This window comes from Oncorhynchus mykiss, chromosome 5 (genome assembly GCF_013265735.2).
Source record: "Oncorhynchus mykiss isolate Arlee chromosome 5, USDA_OmykA_1.1, whole genome shotgun sequence".
NCBI classification, from domain to species: domain Eukaryota; kingdom Metazoa; phylum Chordata; class Actinopteri; order Salmoniformes; family Salmonidae; genus Oncorhynchus; species Oncorhynchus mykiss.
This window is the reverse complement of record NC_048569.1, coordinates 67,816,097-67,837,941: the sequence shown is the minus strand read 5'-3', so window position 1 is coordinate 67,837,941 and position 21,845 is coordinate 67,816,097. Positions and strand designations below refer to the sequence as shown.

At 43.9% G+C, this 21,845-nt stretch overlaps 1 protein-coding gene across 15 annotated transcripts in view; it reads left to right on the top strand.

Annotated features, from left to right (window-relative positions):
• The window catches only part of lrrc7 (leucine rich repeat containing 7), a 172,955-nt gene that overhangs the window by 145,608 nt on the left and 5,502 nt on the right, over positions 1 to 21,845 (top strand). For 8 of the 15 annotated variants that reach the window (XR_005051841.1, XR_005051843.1, XR_005051842.1 and 5 more), the window contains 16 exons: positions 384 to 456; positions 1,509 to 1,526; positions 4,570 to 4,699; positions 5,339 to 5,454; positions 6,211 to 6,280; positions 6,411 to 6,510; positions 6,955 to 7,079; positions 7,164 to 7,352; positions 7,547 to 7,681; positions 9,286 to 9,372; positions 10,529 to 10,640; positions 13,221 to 13,404; positions 16,696 to 18,499; positions 19,197 to 19,349; positions 20,421 to 20,540; positions 21,510 to 21,782. Coding sequence is in view for 12 of the 15 variants with exons in the window: in XM_036978167.1 (XP_036834062.1) it covers positions 384 to 456; positions 1,509 to 1,526; positions 4,570 to 4,699; positions 5,339 to 5,454; positions 6,211 to 6,280; positions 6,411 to 6,510; positions 6,955 to 7,079; positions 7,164 to 7,352; positions 7,547 to 7,681; positions 9,286 to 9,372; positions 10,529 to 10,640; positions 13,221 to 13,404; positions 16,696 to 18,499; positions 19,197 to 19,349; positions 20,421 to 20,540; positions 21,510 to 21,782 (3,689 nt within the window). In the remaining 3 variants the exon portion in view is untranslated. The remainder of the gene's footprint in view (positions 1 to 383; positions 457 to 1,508; positions 1,527 to 4,569; positions 4,700 to 5,338; positions 5,455 to 6,210; positions 6,281 to 6,410; positions 6,511 to 6,954; positions 7,080 to 7,163; positions 7,353 to 7,546; positions 7,682 to 9,285; positions 9,373 to 10,528; positions 10,641 to 13,220; positions 13,405 to 16,695; positions 18,500 to 19,196; positions 19,350 to 20,420; positions 20,541 to 21,509; positions 21,783 to 21,845) is intronic. The other 7 variants (XM_036978168.1, XM_036978174.1, XM_036978175.1 and 4 more) reach the window with 7 other exon arrangements.

Below are 21,845 nucleotides of genomic sequence, written 5' to 3'. Positions count from 1 at the left end.
TGCATTCATCGTGGCGGCTCCTCTTGGAGGTTGTTATCTGAGAGCGCAAATCCCTGAGTTGGATTGCCATTATCAATCATATGCGTCATTAAAATGCCATTCCTATTTGGAGAGAAAAAAGTGTTTGTTTGAATCCTCAAATTTAATTTGCACAATCTATTAAGTTATTTTGTACTTAATAAGTTTGTCAATAATTTCCTGGCTGTAAATGAATCAACCGGTAAGAGGATTATATAGACAATGGGTTTGAAAAATTCCTTTTAACCGTGTTCTTCTCTTTTGACTTTGCTTCTCATAGTGTATTTGTTCCTTTTTTTAAAGAATCAATTACATAACATCAAATGAATAGTGAAACTAGAGTTATGTCTTTGTCTCCATTGTAGGAATGTTGAAGAAGCTCACAACACTAAAAGTGGATGACAACCAGCTCACCTCACTGCCTAACACCATTGGAAGGTGAGTACTATCACTTCTCAAATTGCAATCCCTGAACTTCCCAAATGACATTTTTTGAGAGGATGTGGCCAAAAGCTAAACTAAATTCCAAGTCTTGTTTATTAATGCGTATCTATCATTGAACTGAATGTTAGTCAGTTTTAGGGCATCTATTGCATAACCAAATTAAAAGCCGTCAGAGACAGATTTTGATGGTAAATTGAGTTGACACATTGCATCTTAATCTTAGCTCGACTTCTATGCCAGTGGTTTGTTGCTGTAGTCAACACGGCCTGTGGATAGAAGGGGTCTGAAACTCTGCTGTCTCACTCTGGCACCTTCTCCTTGATGCTGCTTCTCACCTCACATCGACTAACGCTAATTTGCTCCATCACTGTTCACACCAAGTACAGAGTGATGTAGAACATTGTGTCTCAGTTGGCGGCACTGAGAGAGAGACAGAGAGAGAGAGAGAGGGAGGGAGAGAGAGAGAGAGAGAGAGAGAGGGAGGGAGGGAGGGAAAGAGAGAGGGAGAGAGAGAGAGGGAGGGAGGGAAAGAGAGAGGGAGAGAGGGAGCGAGAGGGAGGGAGAGGGAGGGAAAGAGAGAGGCAGAGAGGGAGAGAGATACATTTTGGGGGTGTGCCATTCATTTGTTGTGCAATATTTAAAATGGAGGCTGTCTGAGTGGACTTGACTCTGATGTAAAAAAAAAAAAAAAAAAAACTTCCCAAGCTTCCTCTGCTTGTATTGCAACCTCAAACTCAAACACAATAGCCAGCCAAGTTGATTTGCTTGTTTTATATATACGATATCAGTTTAATCTGTAAACTAGAATGAGTCAGAGGCAATTCTGGGGGTCAAGTCTGAAGACACCCAGTTACTGGGATGTCATAGGTCAGGGTCACCACCTTACAGCTCATCATATCATGTTCATCCTTACCGTGCCCTGCCTCCCCCACTGCTGCTCCCCAAGCCTGTGATACTGTTTCCTGTACACCTTTTTTTCTTGGTTTGTCATTGGTCGGTTTTGTGTGTTGTGGTTATTTCACATGCATCTAAAATGGGCCACTTAGTGGACGCGCCAAAATAGGGTAAGTAGACTGTAAATCCCTGTCTCCTGTACACGTTCCTCCTCGCCACAGCATGTTTATTCAGGCAAGTGCTCACCTTAATGTCCCCTGTCTGTATGTTCCGGCCAGGGAAGCAGCTCTAGTAAAAGGCCTGCATATGGGAGGCCAGCTGGGCCAGCCTGTCCAGACAAATGTTGAGCTAATGACTCTGCTGTGTGTGTAATAAATAAATACAATTGTAAATGGTGATTGGCCCAAATGCTGATTGACTTTAAGCTGTGGTATGACACAAAATTAACTGTTTACTGTTCTAATAACGTTGATAAGCAGCAATAAGGCACCTCGGGGGTTTGTGGTATATAGCCAATATACCACAGCTAAGGGCTGTATCCAGGCACTTCACATTGTATCGTGCTTAAGAACAGCCCTTAACTGTGGTATATTGACCATATATCACACCCCCTCAGGCCTTATTGCTTAAATGAAGTATTTCCAGTGTGAGGAGGCAGCTCTTTCCCTCATCCTATCCTGTTCAAATACAATTACATTTTACACTAAACGCTCTGTTGGAGTTTGAATTTAAAAACTGGACAGTTGTTGTTGTTTTTGCTCACGTTGTCCTTTCAAATCTGACAAAGAGGCAAGGGCATTTGACTCAATAAACACTGTGGCTTTAGAGTTTAAGGTATAATATAAGAGTTAAGTTTGTCATTCATGAAGTTCAGTATTTAATATTCCCGATTTTGGTAAAAAGCATACTGTTGATTATAATCTGATTGAAAAGAGATACTGGCACCACCAGATAGTGAGTATTCATTTTCATTTTCACTCATGGAATTAATAAAGTTGAATAAATGTTGTGGTTTGTCTGTAAAAATCTCTCATTCTATCAAGTCATGGTATTGAATATTGCCATGATCCTCATGAATCCATTTGATTCATGATTTCACCTTTCTGTAGTCTGTACATGTCTTAGATGGATCTACTCTTATAAGGAACACAATTATGATTTGTTTCCATTAATGTCTCTACACCAAGGAGGGATCAGTCATCTGAGACTGTATCTGTCAACAACAAATACAGTCAATAACTAATAATGCAACCTGCTGCTGAAATGAATCTGCCCGTGGCTTGAGTGAAATAATGCTTGTATCATTATGATACAGTTGAAGTCGGAAGTTTACATACACCTTAGCCAACTACATTTAAACTCAGTTTTCACAATTCCTGACGTTTAATCCTAGTAAAAATCCCCTGTCTTAGGTCTGTTAGGATCACCACTTTATTTTAAGAATGTGAAATGTCAGAGAAATGGTAGAGAGAATGATTCATTTCAGCTTTTATTTCTTTCATCACAATCCCAGTGGGTCAGAAGTTTACATACACTTAATTAGTATATGTTTAATTTGGGTCAAACGTTTCGGGTAGCCTTCCACAAGCTTCCCACAATAAGTTGGGTGAATTTTGGCCCATTCCTCCTGACAGAGCTTGTGTAACGGAGTCAGGTTTGTAGGCCTCCTTGCTCGCACACGCTTTTTCAGTTCAGCCCACAAATTTTCTATGGGATTGAGGTCAGGGCTTTGTGGTGGCCACTCCAATACCTTGACTTTGTTGTCCTTAAGCCATTTTGCCACAACTTTGGAAGTATGCTTGGGGTCATTGTCCATTTGGAAGACCCATTTGTGACCAAGCTTTAACTTCCTGACTGATGTCTTGAGATGTTGCTTTAATATATCCACATAATTTTCTTTCCTCATGATGCCATCTATTTTGTGAAGTGCATCAGTCCCTCCTGCAGCAAAGCACTCCCACAACATGATGCTGCCACCCCCATGTGTCACGATTGAGATGGTGTTCTTTAGCTTGCTAGCCTCCCCCTTTTTCCTCCAAACATAACAATGGTCATTATGTCCAAACAGTTATATTTTTGTTTCATCAGACCAGAGGACATTTCTCCAAAAAGTACAGTCTTTGTTCCCATGTGCAGTTGTAAACCGTAGTCTGTTTTTCTATGGCGGTTTTGGAACAGTGGCTTCTTCCTTGCCGAGTGGCCTTTCAGGTTATGTCAATATAGGACTCGTTTTTACTGTGGATATAGATACTTTTGTACCCGTTTCCTCCAGCATCTTCACAATGTCCTTTGCTGTTGTTCTGGGATTGATTTTCACTTTTCGCCTCAAAGTACGATCATCTCTAGGAGACAGAACGCGTCTCCTTCCTGAGCGATATTACAGCTGCATGGTCCCATGGTGTTTATACTTGCGTACTATTGTTTGTACAGATGAACGTTGTACCTTCAGGCATTTGGAAATTGCTTCCAAGGATGAACCAGACTTGTGGTCTACAATATTTTCTGAGGTATTGGCTGATTTCTTTTCATTTTCCCATGATGTCAAGCAAAGAGGCACTGAGTTTGAAGGTAGGCCTTGAAATACATCCACAGGTACACCTCCAATTAACTCAAATTATGTCAATTAGCCTATCAGAAGCTTCTAAATTCATGACATCATTTTGGGGAATTTTCAAAGCTGTTTAAAGGCACAGTCAACTTAGTGTATGTAAACTTCTGACCCACTGGAATTGTGATACAGTGAATTCTAAGTGAAATAATCTGTCTGTTAACAATTGTTGAAAAAATTACTAGTGTCATGCAGAAAGTAGATGTCCTAACCGACTTGACAGAACTATAGTTTGTTAAGAAGACATTTGTGGAGTGGTTGAAAAACAAGTTTTAATGACTCCAACCTAAGTGTATGTAAATGTTCCACTTCAATAATTCACAGCCCATTTTTTTGCGTACAAATTAAGTTGGTCTGTGTAAGTAGGTCTGTGCTTCGCAGGTTCTTGACAAAATGATATGCACATATTAATATGGTACATCAAAGACATGTGTAGTAGAAAATCTGCAGATTTGTGGTTGTTTTTCCTTTATTTTTTACTGATAGGGTTTTGGTTATTGTGCTTCTTTACATGTTGATGTTACACTAATAACTAACCAAGTGGAAGTAGCTGTGGCATGAAGGATTCTTAAGGGACCCGTTCTCCTCTTTCTTCTTCTACCCAGTTTATCGCTTTTAGAGGAGTTTGACTGCAGCTGTAATGAATTAGAGTCCCTGCCCCCCACCATTGGCTACCTGCCCAACCTTCGCACGTTTTCTGCTGATGAAAACTTTCTCATTGAACTACCCAGGGAGGTACGTCCGTCCGTCTGTCCCTATATCCTCACAGTGCTCCTGTACTCACACACATACACAATGCATTTGGTTGTGTATTTAACAGTGTTGGGGAATAGTGAACTACATCTAGTTCAACTAGTAATTTAACTATGTTTTGCAGTAGCTTGGTGGCAGTTGAACTAAATTCAAATCTTGGTAGTGTTGTCAGTAGTTAATTACTTTTTTGTCATGCAGCGATGTGGCTAACTACTGGAACTACATGCTACTTTTTTGCAAAAATAATATATAGGTGAGGTAGGCAAGAATTTTCTTGCTTTTTCAGCGTCAGACCTGCCTAATTTTCACTTGAAATGTTGAATAGGCTAAATCACACCTTCTGCTAACATCTGACTCCAGAGTGATCTATTCTTGCAATTTGTAGTCTATGACATTTCAGGTTGAGATATGATAATTTAGCACAAAGTTGTTTGGATGTAGTGATCTACTTTTTCTTCAGGGTAGCTTTAGTGTAGCTTAACTTCTTCCCGTGTGAAGAAATTGGTAGTGTGGTAAACTATATTTTCAGAGTAGCTTCCTCAAAACTGGTCATTTATATGGTTTGGTGCATGGAAGATGGAAAGTGATCACTGAAATATCTGCTTGGCTCTTTTGTTGCAGATTGGGAACTGTAAGAATGTGACAGTCATGTCGTTGCGCTCCAATAAACTAGAGTTTCTACCTGATGAGATTGGGCAGATGACCAAGCTACGTGTTCTCAACTTAAGCGACAATAGGTATCTACCGATTGTTCTGCTATGTATACATACAGTAGCACACGCACACGCACATACAGAAACACAGACACACAGAAACGCAGACACACAGTGAATCCATATGTTCCTCACACTCTCATTGACGAGGAAAAGGCTTGTGTTGTGTGTCTATATATTTACATAGAGCGTAGGTGGAGTGGGGCATTCTTCTGAGGATTTTATATAAACTAGGGAAGCTAGCTAGTGGTTATTATTTTGTTAATAGCACATTAAGATAGCTGCACAGCCTTAGAAAGCACTTCCCCCTGCCCACGGGCTAATTAAGAAAGCTCTTTATGAGATGTTTGGTTGCTCTGCCAGTGATTAACTGGATCCAAGGTAATTAAACCTGACCATCACTTAACACACGACAGCCATTAGTCAGACCTGCCTCTACACGCAGCACCACACACCACAGAGCTGATAGGCTGCCTCAGAATGGGCATCGAATCACCCCAACCCTGCATCATCCTGCCTACGGTAGCCCACAACACTGTCTTCCTCTGACATATTTCTGTTGTCAAAGTGAGGCAGAGTTTGCTGAGCGTGTTGCCAAGGTGAGTAGTGGGTGTCAGTCAGTCAGAGGCAGGCTATTATAGTTCCTTGGCAGAGGAATAATATTGGCTTTTCACAGGGGACTTAATGATGATCTGTGTCCTTGAACACACCCGAACACAGTGTACTCTTTGAGATGATATGCCTTCTTACTCCCATTTCGTCTTCTTTTCCCTTACACAGATTAAAGAATCTCCCGTTCACTTTCACAAAACTAAAAGATCTTGCTGCTCTTTGGCTTTCAGACAATCAGGTAAATATGATCTTATATATTGTTTTGTTAGAAAGAAACAGACCTTTACATTTTAGGATTAAATCTATTGTTTTACCTGTGTTAGCTATACTTGAAGTGTCAATGATGTGTGATTGTCTTCTGTGTGCAGTCCAAGGCCCTGATCCCTCTCCAGACCGAGGCTCATCCAGAGACCAAGCAGAGGGTCCTCACCAACTACATGTTCCCTCAGCAACCACGACATGATGAGGGTGAGCTAGCCAGATACTGTGGGTGGAAATGTAACACATGCTGACATGAGGGAAAATGCTCATAGCCAAGTATTCCCACAAAGTGGATGTTGCAGTACTATGAGTATGTGATTTTGTGATCTCTAAGGTGCCATGGATATGTATTTACAATTGATGAACGGTGCTTGAAATAACACTGGTATCCCTCATAGTAATGGGTATAGTGATATGTGATATGTGTCACTGTACTACCCTTTGAGGGTCAGAGAGACTGAAGGTGTAAATTTACTCAGGGATTGAATCCATTTTGAGGTTCCACTTGAGGGCGTTTGACAGATGGTTGGGTTAGGTGCCAGTGCACTGTATGCTGTTGGTGAAGTGAGCATGTCAGAACAGCACCAGTGTGAGACCAGTGCACAATAAGTCAGTGACACCTCCCTGTTTTCCTGCCCGTCCTCTCTGTAGACTACCAGTCAGACAGCGACAGCTTCAACCCCACCTTATGGGAGGAGCAGCGTCAGCAGAGGATGACCGTCGCCTTTGAGTTCGAGGAGAAGAAGGAGGAGGAGGACAACTCTGGAAAAGTCAAGGTTTCACAGGACTTTCTGTTGACCTCAGTTTCCCCCGTTTTTATTTAGTTATTCCCGCTTATTTTGCTTGTCCTGTCCGTCCAGGTTGAGATCAATCTGAAGCGCTACCCCACACCGTACCCAGAGGACCTGAAGAACATGGTGAAGTCAGTGCAGAACATGGTGGGCAAGAACCAGCTTCCCCTCAGCACTGTTACTAACTCCTCTGGTACCAACATGGAGTCACGAAAACAAGAACAGTATGAGCCCCCCTGGCCCATGCCCCCCAAAGAGGTAACAGACACCCAGAGACCTACACACACACACACACACACACACACACACACACACACACACACACACACACACACACACACACACACACAAACACAAACACAAAAACAAATGATTTGATTATACATAGTCCTCTTTGGCTGAATGCGATAGATATGTGTCACCCAGTCACTCAGAGTGATCTTCTGTTCCAGGTGATGGAAAGAGAGATGTTAGAGAGAGAGAGAGAGTTCAACAAGACTCAGATGACAGAGCAGGGCATCATCCACAACTCTGCCATCGACATCCCAAAGCGCAAGGACAAGGAGGATCTGACTGAGAGCTCAGAGGTACAGGAGCAATTTCCTTATCTCTTTGTGAAAATGTTAAATCGTTTGTAGCACTTAATTACGTCCTTTTAACACCAGGAAAGCAAAACAAAACAACAGCTTGTATTGGGCTTGGTGGGGGAGAGAGTACTGACATGAATGTTTACACTGCAGCCTCAAGGTCCTCTCAGGCCGTTATGTCAGATTTAGTCCTTAGTTGCCTTGGACATCTCAATGTGAGAGTTCGGGTAGAGGTGAGACCACCTGTATTGAACGCATGGGAACTGAATTTCATTGAAAGAACTGAGTGGGTGTGTCCAAACTTTTTCAAAGACATAGATTAATGTAGTATCAGGTTTCAGTGTTTTTGACTTATGGCCAGGTGTGACAAAGTTTGAGGGGGCGATGTATTAAACCCAGGGCCATGGAACTGTGGCGCAGCAACTTTTTAGAGGTGATTGAAACCTACAGAGATCATAGAATCCTTTCATCTGGAAGCCTCAAAGGCCCCATGATGGCTTCAACTGGGTCTTTGTTAAATCGTTAGCTCTCTCTCTCTAAATACGCAGAGGAGTCAGACTGCTGAGGTGCTGTTTTCAGATTTTGTTTATGCTGTGTGCAAAAAGGTGCATTATCTTGGCATAATATCATATTGTGGCTGAAATGGAGGTTAACTCGGCCATAGCTCAAATGTCAAGTATTAGTGCATTTGCAAGTCCCCAGGGGGGCAACCTGGTGCAGAATTTGTAGCCTTTAATAAGGCTTGAAATACTGCACAACGAACAGCAGAGGCTGTTGAACAAACAGAGCAAAGGTCAGTGTTAAATGTCAATTGCATTCAGAGGACTCCAAGAGGCTAGATCTGAATAAGCGCCTGTTCCCAGAGTCAAGTGGTCAGCATCTGGAGATGAATGAAGCAGGTCATATAATATGTATCTTGTATCTGATTACTGTCATTTCTTTATAAGCTCTATAGGAGCCCAGAGTTTGGGCCATTTACATCAGGGTTGTAAATGCACTCATGCTGGTTGTGAGTCCTTTAAACATTCTATATATTTAAGATGAGATGTAGATGAGATTTTATTTTAACCTGTAAAATGAAAATACATTTCCAGTGGAAGTAGGTTCCAACTTCCAAGGAGTCAGCTAGCAACCACTTACTTTCCTAACCCTAAATCTGGAAGGTTCTCCTGTGCTTGGCACTCTGCTACATCTCTACCTCTCTGTAAAGTGTGTTGACAGAGCTGCAATGTCCTGTGTACTTTGTGTCCATAACTGCTTTGGATTGCCTCATGCTGTCTCCTCCCATAAAACCCCAGGGAGAAAGAGACCCTTGGGTGCCGCGATGCTGCAATGGGAACTGGGTCACTGGGTGGGGGCTGGAGGGGTGGGGGGCTGGTGGGGAGGGGGGCTGGAGGGATTGGGGGATGGAGGGGTAGGGGTGGCTGGAGGGATGTGGGGGATGGATGGGTGGGGAGGATGGATGGGTGGGGGGGTGAAGGGGTGGGGGGGCTGATGCCATAAACCATGCTTCTTTACCTCACACAACTTTTTTTTTGTAGAACCATGAAAACTTCCTCTCCATCTTTTATTTGTTTGTATGTGTGTTTGTTTGTTTTGCTTAGATTTCTTTACATCGCGTGGTTCCCAAGCTGCCACAGCCAGAGAATGCATCATCAGCCGTTACAGCTTCTTCCTGTTTCTGCCTCATAGTAAGTGGCTGTGAGATCAGACATTAGACAGTCTGCTCAACCACGGCTCGGCTGGTGTGACTTCACACTGCCTCTTGCACGCTGACAAAGACTATGAAACGTCTGGAGAAACAAAGTCGGAGTATCATGAAATATGAAGATGAAAGCCGATAACAGCCACTCTCTCTAATGAACAGTGAAACTGTAGATATGTAATGTATATCTTGTACAGTACTTATGAAGAGGAACATTTTTTATGCAAAGTCTGCATCATGGCATATATAGTATACACAGTAGTGTGCCAATGGGCAGTAGACTGGCAGTGCCAAGGCTAACTCCAGCACTTATTGGCATCACCACACCACGCAGCTGTTTGTTTTGAGATAATCAAGCATTCCTCTGAGACGTGGCAAAAAGCATCCAGCCTGGCATACCAATTACTCCCAGCCAAAGAGAAGGTGCTGGTAAATTATGGACACAATCTTGGGAGTGATTTAAGGTGGCATTTTTACCCAAAGCAGAAAGCGGTTGCAGCTGTCGTTGCGTGTCATGTAACACTGAACATGCTGAACCCTCATAGTAGCCCCATCATGGGTATGGATTTATAGATATTCGATTATATGTTTTGAAACGTGTAGAAGTATCGGATATATTGTGATCTCTTTTTTACACAAGAGAAAAAGAAGATGGCGGGAGATACAGATATGCCAGTGAGACAGTGCTGTGTAGTGAGTGTTCCTGGGATGTGGTTCCTGGAGTCGCCTGGCAAGCAGGCCTGGTGGTCTCTTTCCGCTCGGCTGCCTCAGCCTGCCCTGTGGGGGTGCAATGAGCAGAGCTGCAGATGTGGGACATCAGGTGTGGGAAGTAGGCTCTCCTGTAGCAAGCAGCTGGGCCTCTAAGCCCTAAGAGAGAAGGAAGTCACAGATACTGTAGGACATGCTCCAGTGTGTTACACATCACTAAGATATAGAGAAAATATATCAGTTACTGATGACACTATCAGCATAAGCAGTACAATAATGATCAGTTATGTACTATATTTGTGTCCTTTTGTTAGTTCCTGCCTCAGGAAGAGCTTATGGAGTTAAGTCGTTGAAGCTGTTAACCAAGCTGTGTGTAGGTTTTTGTCTTTTGGTCTTTTGTTCAGAAATAAGAATTGTGTAATAACTTTTCTCAGGATTCTATGAGCGGCTCTCCGAATGATATCCGTATCTCTGATATGAGGCCCACCCTGGTGGAACCGGCCATGTACAAACCAAAGGTTGTATTACTGGGGAAAGACAAGAAAGGTAGGCCGTAAACTCCCATCCCTGGTATTCTACTTCACTACAAACACAACCATTATCATTAAGGTTATATCATCACTGCTCTCTGTTCCTCTAAACTCATTTCAGAAAACAAAAATGAGTGATGTTAGAGGTGAAAGATCACGCCCCCAAGACATGCTAACCTCCCCTGTTATGGTAATGGTGAAAGGTTAGCATGTGTTGGGTGTATGATCTTTGACCCTCCGTAACTTTCTCAGTCATTGTTATTCACGATTTATCCAGGATTGTCCATAATAATGGTAGCATCCGCATTAATGTAGTGTTTAGAAATGTATTATATTCTAATTTCTAAGAAAAGGTACTCTAAAATTACACAATAAATGATTTACCGTTCATTTCTATTGGGCACAAAATAATCTGAAACACAACCCAAACAAACTGTGAAGGCATCAAACAAGTTTATAGAGTCACAAGCTTGATGTAGTCATTGCATGCTAGGAAAATGGGTACAAATACTGAACTTTTTAATACTTTATAAGAATCTTTAGGGGTGTCAATCATTTTTATCCCACCTTTTTGAGATAAACAATGATTACTTGTTAAACAAAATCTCTTTCTCTGAACAATTATACTAGTATAAAATAATATAATTTCCCAATGTTTTAAAATTATTTTATAGTCATTATTGCTCATCTTTATCAATGGTGACCCCACCATATACAGTACCATTCGAACGTTTAGACCTACTCATTCAAGGGTTTTTCTTTATTTTTACTATTTTCTACATGACATTTTATCAAGGCACACCTGTAAATTGAAATGCATTCATGAAGCTGGTTGAGAGAATGTCAAGAGTGTGCAAAGCTGTCATCAAGGCAAAGGGTGGCTACTTTGAAGAATCTCATATGAACATATATTTGATTTGTTTAACACTTTTTTGGTTACTATATGATTCCATATGTGTTATTTCATAGTTTTGATGTCTTCACTGTTATTCTACAATGTAGAAAATAGTAAAAATAAAGGAAAACGCTTGAATGAGTAGGTGTGTCCAAACTTTTGACTGGTACTATATATTTTGGTCCATACTTTCAAACTGATAAAGCAGAGAGAGAGTAAGCTGATTGACTAGTTGCTGCAGGCCATTTGGGCTGATATCTCAATCGGTGGGAGGCTGACCCCTATCAGCAAATACACTCACTCTCCACTCTTATCCTATTCTGACATGAAAAAGCCTCAAGCTTTCTAAACTCTACAGTGAAAATCCCTGTGTTTGCTATTGTTATTTCTAATTGCATGGTTGTTTCCTCCTGTGAGATTACAAAGCATAGTCCTGCAATGCACAATTATTATATAATGTCCTTGGGGAGTTTTGTATTCTAATTAGGTACGGTATAAAGCATAAGGGCGACTCCACGCCAGCGGGAGCGGGAATAATATTTTTGGTATCTCAGATTGTTCTGGCAATTCTCACATAGAAAATTAATTGGGAGGAAGGATGTTTAAAATGCTTTTTACATTTGTACCACAAACAATTTTTTTGAAAATCATGATGGAATTGGCCATTTTATGCCCTTTATAGACCTATACATGCCTCCTGTAAGACCATATGATATGTGAACCATATATGATACAGACAACATCTTGGTGTCATTATACTCCTTATAGTGGTCTCTCTAATATGTAGTATGTCTTTATTCTGAAATACAAATATTCACATTCATTTATTCAACATTAAAAAGATTTATTCCTCAAAATGACCCTTTTAGATTGTGTTCATTTTAAGACAGATTGTTCGGGACGATATACTCTACAAGTACATCACATTTCTAGAGTGGACTCTGCTAATTCTGAGGGTATGATACATTTTATGAGCACCACCAACACCGTGAATGGGAAAATAGATTAAATGCAAACTCCCTCTGCTGGTGACTTGCTGAATGTGCAATCCTAAAGGAGGGCTGTGATTGGTTACTGACCTATAACATCAATTTCTGTACATAAAATGGGTCATATCATTAAAAGTACCAGAGAGCACACTCTGTAAATTAGAGATGTTTACAAACAAATCTTCATCAAAAAGGGTAGTTTAGAAATACTAATATTACATTTTATCACATTGAATAAATACACATCAAAAGGTGTATTTCAGAATAAAGACATACTTCATATTAGAGAGACCAATATAAGGAGTATAATGACACCAAGATGGGCATAAAATGGCAACATTACTCATTATACAAAAAAACGTTTTTTGATACAAATGTAAAAAGCATGTTATACATCCTTCCTCCCAAGGAAGTAACTATGTGAGAATTGCCAGAACTATCTGAGATACCAAAAATATTTCACGTGGAATCGCCCATGTTTATTGCAATCCATTACATAACGACTCCCTGTTGGATTGAGGAGAACAGCATCCAATTCTCTCCAATAGCTTTTGCTCCCCTGGAGACCCAGCTTTAGCCCACATTTCAAGTGGAAACACGAGCAGTGACCTTTTGAAAATAAGATAACTCCTTAAGCCCCCATTCAAATGAAATGTTCAGGTAGATGACAGCAGAGACATGTCAATGCTTTTCTCTCGCCCTTCCCTGTCAGAGTCTACAGATGAATCAGATCCGGATAAGATGCATTGCCTGAACAACAGTGGCTCGTCAGCCACCTACTCGGACTACTCTCCATCCCAGGGTTCTTCTGGCTCCTCTAACCCCCCGGGCAACGTGGCCGCCCTGCAGGCTGCTGGGAAGGATGGAGGAGTGCCTCAACAACACTGGACCAACAGGTGGGCAGTGGCTCACCGGCTTTCAACCCACAGTCCTCACACAGAACCAGTGGCCAGCTACAGACACACGCCTGATAGCAAGCTTACGGTGACCCATGATCGGTCTTCCATCGGCAAAATCAGAGGCTCAGCATAGCCCTATATCGTCTGTTTGCCGACAATGGTCTGATGTCAGTTTGCCTACCATGGTGTGCTGCCTCAGCCACCTGTGGTATGATAAGTGCTTGCTAGCTGGGTCACTTCCAGTACTGTTCTGTACTGTGTAAATATGTCATTTAGCAGGCATCGATTCCAGCCGTCTGTTTCTTGAGACAGGGATGTTGTGTAGAGCACCTGGGTGAACAAGGGTTGGAACTCCAGCTGTCAAGAGGCTGTGTGAGGGGAGAGAGTGGCGCAACAAGGCTATTTTAAATCTTTCATTAACATACATCTCCATAAGACTGACAGAGCGCCGCACAGCACACCTCTCACTCACTCACTCACTCACTCACTCACTCACTCACTCACTCACTCACTCACTCACCCACTCTCACACACAGAGATAGCCCTATTTGGTAAAATACCAAGTACGTATTATGACAAGAACAGCTCAATTAAGAAAAGAGAAATGACATGACATGTCCACCATTACTTTAATTCCGAAAGTTTCTTCAAGTGCAGTCGCAAAACCCATTAAGCGCTATGATGAAACTGGCTCTCATGAGGACCACCACAGGAAAGGAAGACCCAGAGTTACCTCTGCTGCAGAGGATAAGTTCATTAGAGTTAACTGCACCTCAGATTGCAGCCCAAATAAATGCTTCACAGAGTTCAAGTAACAGACATATCTCAACATCAATTGTTCAGAGGAGACTGTGTGAATCAGGCCTTCATGGTCGATTGCTGCAAAGAAACCACTACTAAAGGACACCAAGAAGAAGAGACTTGCTTGGGCCAAGAAACACAAGCAATTTGGTGGAAATCTGTCTTGGTCTGATGAGTCTAAATTTAATAATTTTGGTTTCAACCGCCGTGTCTTTGTGAGACACAGAGTAAGTGAATGGATTATCTCTGCATGTGTGGTTCCCACCGTGAAGCATGGAGGAGGAGGTGTGATGGTGTGGGGGTGCTTTGCTCGCGACACTGTCAGTGATTTATTTAGAATTCAAGGCACACTTAACCAGCATGGCTACCACAGCATTCTGAAGCAATACACCATCCCATCTGGTTTGCGCGTAATGGGACTATAATTTGTTTTTCAACAGGACAATGACCAAAAGCACACCTCCAGGTTTTGTAAGGGCTATTTGACCAAGAAGGTGTCACGGATCCCTCCGGAACTTTCATTATGCACACCTGGCCCCTATTCCCAGTGATTAGTAATTGCTTGAGTGTGTCCTTGGTTTACCATTGTCCTGTCGATTATTATTACAATGTCCGTTGGTGCGTGTGAGTACCTGTGCTGTGTGTTTTGTCTTTCGTGCCATTGTGGATTGTGCAGATGATTACGGGTCTCGTAATATCATTGTGCGCTTGTGTTATTTATTCGAGGTACTCCTCGTTCTTTAGTTCAGGTTTCAACCCTGTGTTTTGTATAGTGTTTGCCTTTAAACGGCACACCGTAATTTGGGGTATAATAAAAAACCTATTACGCGTTCCTGCGCCTGTCTCTCGACCATTTATGCCAACGAAACAGAATAATCCACCATTACGGGAGACAGCGGGAATGGCCCGTCTGACGACGCTGTGACTGGTCCATCTGGCGCCGCGGCAACTTCAGCAGCTGCAACTGGACCGTCCGACACCGCCACAACGTGTCCGTCCGGCGATGCAACTTCAGCAGCTGCAACTGGCCCGTCCGACGCCACTGCGAATGGTCCTTCCGACAACCGCCGCAACATCGGCAGTTGCAACTAGCCCGTCCGGCGACGATACAACTTCGGCAGTTGCAACTAGCCCGTCCGACGACGATGCAACTTCGGCAGTTGCAACTAGCCCGTCCGACGACGATGCAACCTCGGCAGTTGCAACTAGCCCGTTCGACGACAATACAACTTTGGCAGTTGCAACTAGCCCGTCCGACGACGATGCAACCTCGGCAGTTGCAACTAGCCCGTCCGACGACGATGCAACTTCGGCAGTTGCAACTAGCTCGTCCGACGACGATGCAACTTCGGCAGTTGCAACTAGCCCGTCCGACGACGATACAACTTCGGCAGTTGCAACTAGCCCGTCCGACGACGATACAACTTCGGCAGTTGCAACTAGCCCGTCCGACGACGATACAACTTCGGCAGTTGCAACTAGCCCGTCCGACGACGATACAACTTCGGCAGTTGCAACTAGCCCGTCCGACGACGATACAACTTCGGCAGTTGCAACTAGCCCGTCCGACCCGCACTGCGTTCCTGTGATCGTCCTCGAGGCCGGTGGCATTGCGCTGCTTGTGCAGCGCGTCAGGGAGGATACTGTCACGGATCCCTCCGGAACTTTCATTACGCACACCTGGCCCCTATTCCCAGTGATTGGTAATTGTATAAGTGTGTCCTTGGTTTACCATTGTCCTATTGATTATTGTTACAATGTCCATTGGTTTGTGTGAGTACCTGTGCTGTGTGTTTTGGCTTTCGTGCCATTGTGGATTGCGCAGATGATTACGGGTCCCGTGTGTTAATCATTGTGCGCTTGTGTTATTTATTCGAGGTACTCCTCGCTCTTTTATTTGGGTTTCAACTCTATGTTTTGTATAGTGTTTGTTTGGGCTTTGTCCCCGTGCCTTTACACGGCACGCCGTCATTTGGGGTATAATAAAAAAAACTATTACGCATTCCTGCGCCTGTCTTCCGACCATTTATGCCAACGTGACAGAAGGAGAGTGATGGAGTGCTGCATCACCTGACCTTAACCCAATTGAGATGGTTTTGTATGAGTTGAACCGCAGAGTGAAGGAAAAGCAGCCAACAAGTGCTCAGCATGTGTGGGAACTCCTTCAAGACTGTTGGAAAAGCATTCCTCATGAAGTTGGTTGAGAGAATGCCAAGAGTATGCAACGCTGTCATCAAGGCAAAGGGTGGTTACTTTGAAGAATCTAAAATGTAAAATGTATTTTGATTTGTTTAACACTTTTTTTGGTTACTGTATGATATATGTTATTTCATAGTTCTGATGTCTTCACTATTATTCTACAATGTAGAAAATAGTAAAAATGAAGAAAAACCGTTGAGTGAGTATGTGTGTCCAAACTTTTGATTGGTGCTGTACATCTTAATGAAATGATACGCTGTCATACCTGTGCTTACGCTCTTTCTGCAGGCTGGTCCAGCAGTTCCCCAAACCCATCGAAACCAAGCCGCTACTGAGTCAGAGAGACCCCAGAGAGACCCCTCCCTCCAGCACACTGCAGCAGCGCGGTGAGCGACGCCCCCTCAGTGACACCTTTGACCAGTGGAACGATACCTCCCACTACGACAACACAGGCTTCGTGTCTGAGGAGGCTCCTCTGGAGATCCCCAGTGGTAGCAGCAGTGGTAACCCCATGCTGGGCTCCAAGTCCCGCAGCTCCTCCACCTCCCACGGGGGCCGCCGGCCCCTCATGAGGCAGGAGCGCATCGTGGGCGTCCCCCTGGAGCTGCAGGATGCCCCTCACCAACACCCACACCCCTCCCACCAATTCCATAATGTCCGCACCACGCCAGAAAATGAAGTGCCTCAGCCTCCCCCTCCCAACCCATGGCAGAACTGGACACGAACGCCCAGCCCCTTCGAGGACCGCACAGCTTTCCCCTCAAAACTGAGCTCCCCAGGCAACAGCCCCAACCCTGACCGCAAGGACTTTGAGCAGGAGATGCATCATGGGGAGCTGCCGGGGACGTTCCCCTCCACAGGGACATGGGGTTACCTAGACTCCAGGAACTCGGGGCAGGGTCAGGGGCGCAGCAACCAGCAGGCCAACATATCCAGCATGTACCAACATGTTCAATCCAAACCCACTAGACCAAGCTCTGGGGCCATGGTGATGAGCAAGAGCTCTGAGCGCCTCTCTCCCATGATGAAGGAGGTGAAGGCTAAGTTCAAGAAGTCCCAGAGCATTGATGAAATAGACATGGGCTCCTACAAGGTGTACAGCATACCAGTGGACAGCTACAGCTCCAGCATAGAGAACCATGGGAGTGTTGACCGTCCAGACATGCCGGCCCCCATGGAACAGAGCATGTCCCGCAGCCAGTCTGCCCCCATGCTGGACGATGATGATGCCTACGGCACAAATAGCCAGCAGCAGAAGCCTGCCATCCCCAAGAAGGTCTACCACTTCGACCAGAGCTTCAACCCTCAGGTGGCTATGGATATGAGGAATCAGCAGCAGGAGAGGAGGGCCCCTCCGCCCTTCCCCAACACCCCTGAGTATGTCAACCAGCCAGGGAAGACCCTGCCCAAAGAGCTGGTGAGCCCCAGGGGCTACCGGGGTTACCCTCCTATGGACCAGATGTTCTCCTACTCTCAGCCCTCAGTCAACGAGGAGAACCAGCCGCCCCAGCAGCAGCAACCCTTCCCCATCCCTAGTCAGCGCTCCCGACCTGGATTCCTGAGGCGGGCTGACTCCCTGGTCAGCTCCACAGAGCTGGCTCTGTTCCGCAGGGTTCAGGAGGCCCAGGAGATGCAGCAGATGTCGGACCACTACGGCCGGCAGCACTTCAAAGGCATTCTGGAGCAACAGAACAGTCCCAGCATGGCCCAGCAGGACCAACAGTACAACAAGAGGAATGGCAGGTACGAGGAAGACTACTCCTCCTACCAGGAGCCCAAGAAGCCTATCATGGGCTACCCTACAAAGAGCCTGACGCAGCGACGCCCCCTGTCGGCCAGGAGTTACAGCACAGAGACGTTTGGGGCGTCCCAGGCCAGGCCTGTGTCTGCCAGACCCACAATGGCTGCACTGTTGGAGAAGATGCCTCCAGATTATAATCTGAGCACGTGCACTGAGAATATAAAGAGCCCTGATGAGATGAAAATGCGCACCATGCAGCTGCAGCATAAGCCTGATGATATGTCCTCTAAGATGCCAGTAGACTGGAGGCAACAGCTGCTTAGACATATAGAGGCCAAACGATTAGACCGGGTAAGTCTGACAACTTCTTAAACACAGTTTATTACACGCTCACGTAACATCTATATGGGCGCTTCTGTTGACACACCACATGACTGCATGACTGTCAGTATTAATGAACGTGTTCAGTCCACTGCTTAGCAATGTGCGCCAGTTGTGGCACCAGACCCACTTGATGTTTCTCTATATGTATGTTAATCACTTATGTCGATTGTGATAAGAAGCACAAACATGGTAAGTTTTCCCCTCTTACCTCCTTTCTCCTCTTCTTTCTCTTATTTTCATCCTACTATTACTGTTAGTATGATATCATACTTTATCAAGACAAGTATATCTGTCTGTACTACAACAATTTGGATGAGTTTCCCTAACTAGATTAAGTCTAGTTCTAAACTAAAAAGCTCTCCAGGACTAGGCTTAATCTGGGTCCGGGAAATCGGCCCTTGATAATATAGGCAAGTACTTCAGTGCTATACATCTCTTAAAGAAAATTACATACTGTTGCTTGTATGGTATACGTAATCGTACTGTATCCATGAGTGTGTTTTTAATGTGTTTGTTCTGGTACTGTAGTAACTCTGTACTGTTGTTGTTCTGTTTGTCAAGCTCACTTTATCTGTTGCAGCTACGCAATGTGTGTTGGTGCAATCCCGTTTACCCAGTGGCTCACCCATTTACTCATGTCACGCGGTTGTTTCCCTCCAATCAGAGCGCTGTCCTTAAGCACAACACAGTAAACTTCGGCATGCTGTACTCTGGAGGCTATGCCGCACCGCATGCCGGCAGAAGCATGACAATAAACTTTTACAATAACACGAATAAGCATGAAAACCAAACAACACAGTGGCTACCTCTACCCAATGTGAGTATGAACCAGAAAACACAGAGACAGTCTCAGTGCAGTTGAACCCTTTAACGTTCATGTGATAGTGTGTACTGCATTTGTACTGTTTTGTAAGGATAAAAACTTAAAAATAACATTTATCATAAGAAGCACAATATTACCAAACAATTGCCAATGGAGAATGTGAATATTTGTTATCACTTGCCTTCAATATTGAAATGCTATGGCCGTATATATATATTTTTATTATAGTCCATATTTCAACATCAAACAGAAACTAGCCTACAGATACACCATGACATGTGATGGGCTAAGCCTCATGTATCACAGTATCAGTATAGAATCCATAGTGAAGCCGAGTATTATACCATTTCTCAGCCAAATGGTGAAACAAGTCTTAAAATGACGGACATGGCAATCCCTCCCATTTCAACTTCAAGCCAAGTGCTGTCTTTTATCTGTTGTCTGAAATCTTAAAATGTCTGCGGTGTGTTGCATGTCTGCAATATATGTGTGTCAGCTACGGTGTCTGCTCTGCTCTACGGGTTACAGCCGTCCTCTGTACAAGTATTACGGTGTCACTCAGTAGCCTCAATCCAATGGAGCCTAGTGAATAGACACCATGCATTTCAGGACATAGACAAGCACATTGTAATAAAACGCGGAGATTGTATCTTTCTCGTATAAGGTATTTTAGTGCCTAGATAATATGGCATTTTGAAAGCAAACCCATCATTCAGAATATCTCTAAACCTGTTACAATCTATTCTTAACAAAAAAGTATTGTATGTGGGAAAATGACAGGAGGCAAATAACCCAACTAATATATTCATACGCATAGGACTTTGCGCTTACTATTATAAAGAAGTTAAGGTCATGATTGATCCAAGGACACCCACTGGTTTACTAGCTGCAGTACTCCGTCAATAGTAATATTATTATCAATGATTATAACCTTATAATTAACACTGTAAATCAATTCATCTTTATCTCTGGTAAAACTGTAGTCCTTTTGGCAGAAAACGCAGGTTAACCCCATAGCCGTAATGATACTCTGAACCCTGTTCCTTTACCCTATTCTCTCTCCAGACCCCTTCTCAACAGAGCAATATATTAGACAACGGCCAGGAGGTGGTCTCTCCCACCACTCAGTGGGCCCCCTACTCACTGGGCAGGAGAGACGTGCCCCCAGAAAACATCATGAAAAAGGTTTGTGCTTTACACTGACAAAGGACCCAGAGAGAGAGGCCTGTTTGGAGTGTTAGATATGTGGTGTAATGTCACTGTTTGAGCCTAAACTATGCTGATGATATAGTGCTCATTATCATCCAGCTTGCTGACTGAAACATTGAGCTTGTAGCTCATTCATGTATTTATTTATGACATACCAGTACATTTAACGTCAAACCGTAATACACCCCCAATACATGCATTGTTTTAAATAAAGGTGACATTACAAGGACATACAGTATAACCACATAATGCTTCATAAAGGGTCCCTTGTCTTGTCTCTGTTGTACTTCTTAAGGTTACTCCACCTGTTCTTTTAAGATGGGCTCCTTTATTTAGCTGTGATTGCTATGTCAATGTTGTTAAATGTCAGGAGTAATTGCTAAGCACCATGAATCATTCCAGCAGCGCTCCATTCTTGCTTGGTCTCCCTGGCAACCTCTGTTTTTCAGTTAGTTTGGCTGTCATTTAATTGTGGTCACAATCTAGCCATCAGTGTCTGTGCAACAATAATGAGAAAGGTAGACCAAGGACTTCCTATGAAATATTAATGCACAGAGAAAACTGTGGGTTGTGTATCCTGTTTTATTACTTGTACACTCTTAGATAAAAGGGTTCCAGAAGGGTTCTTCGGCTGTCCCCATAGGAGAACCCTTTTTGGTTCCAGTTAGAACCCTTTTTGGTTTCAGGTAGAACTACCTTGGAAAGGGTTCTACATGGAACCAAAAAGGGTTCTGCTATGGGGACAGCCGAAGAACCCTTTTAGGTTTTAAATAGCACTTTTTTTCTAAGAGTATCATGTAGGATGATAGGGTTTGCAGGAAAGCCTCTATATGGTCATTCAGGCTTGAAGAAAACCAAACTAACAGAGATAGGGGCTGAAGCATGCTGCACCTCATCTGTCTGTTATCCGCCATTTTGTAAGACGTGACGTTTGCATCTTTGCAGCTTCCTGACTCTTTGCCTAACGGGTTGAATTACCCACAGGCAGGCGGCCATCACCCCCACCAATCACAGACAATGATAGTGACATCCGCGTCGGCCACACCCCCACACCGCTCGGTGCGGGACCAGCAGTACGAGGGCGCCATCAACAAGATCTCCATTCAACAGTACCAGTCTCCTCTGCCCATGGCCACCACCACCAGTCCCCGGCCCCAGAGCGCACGCTGTCTCATCCAGACCAAAGGCCAGAAAAGCATGGACGGCTTCCAGGAGCAGGTTGGCCATCACTCCATCGCTCCACTTCCATCTCTTTGTTTGTCTCTGTGTTTGTCCCTCCAT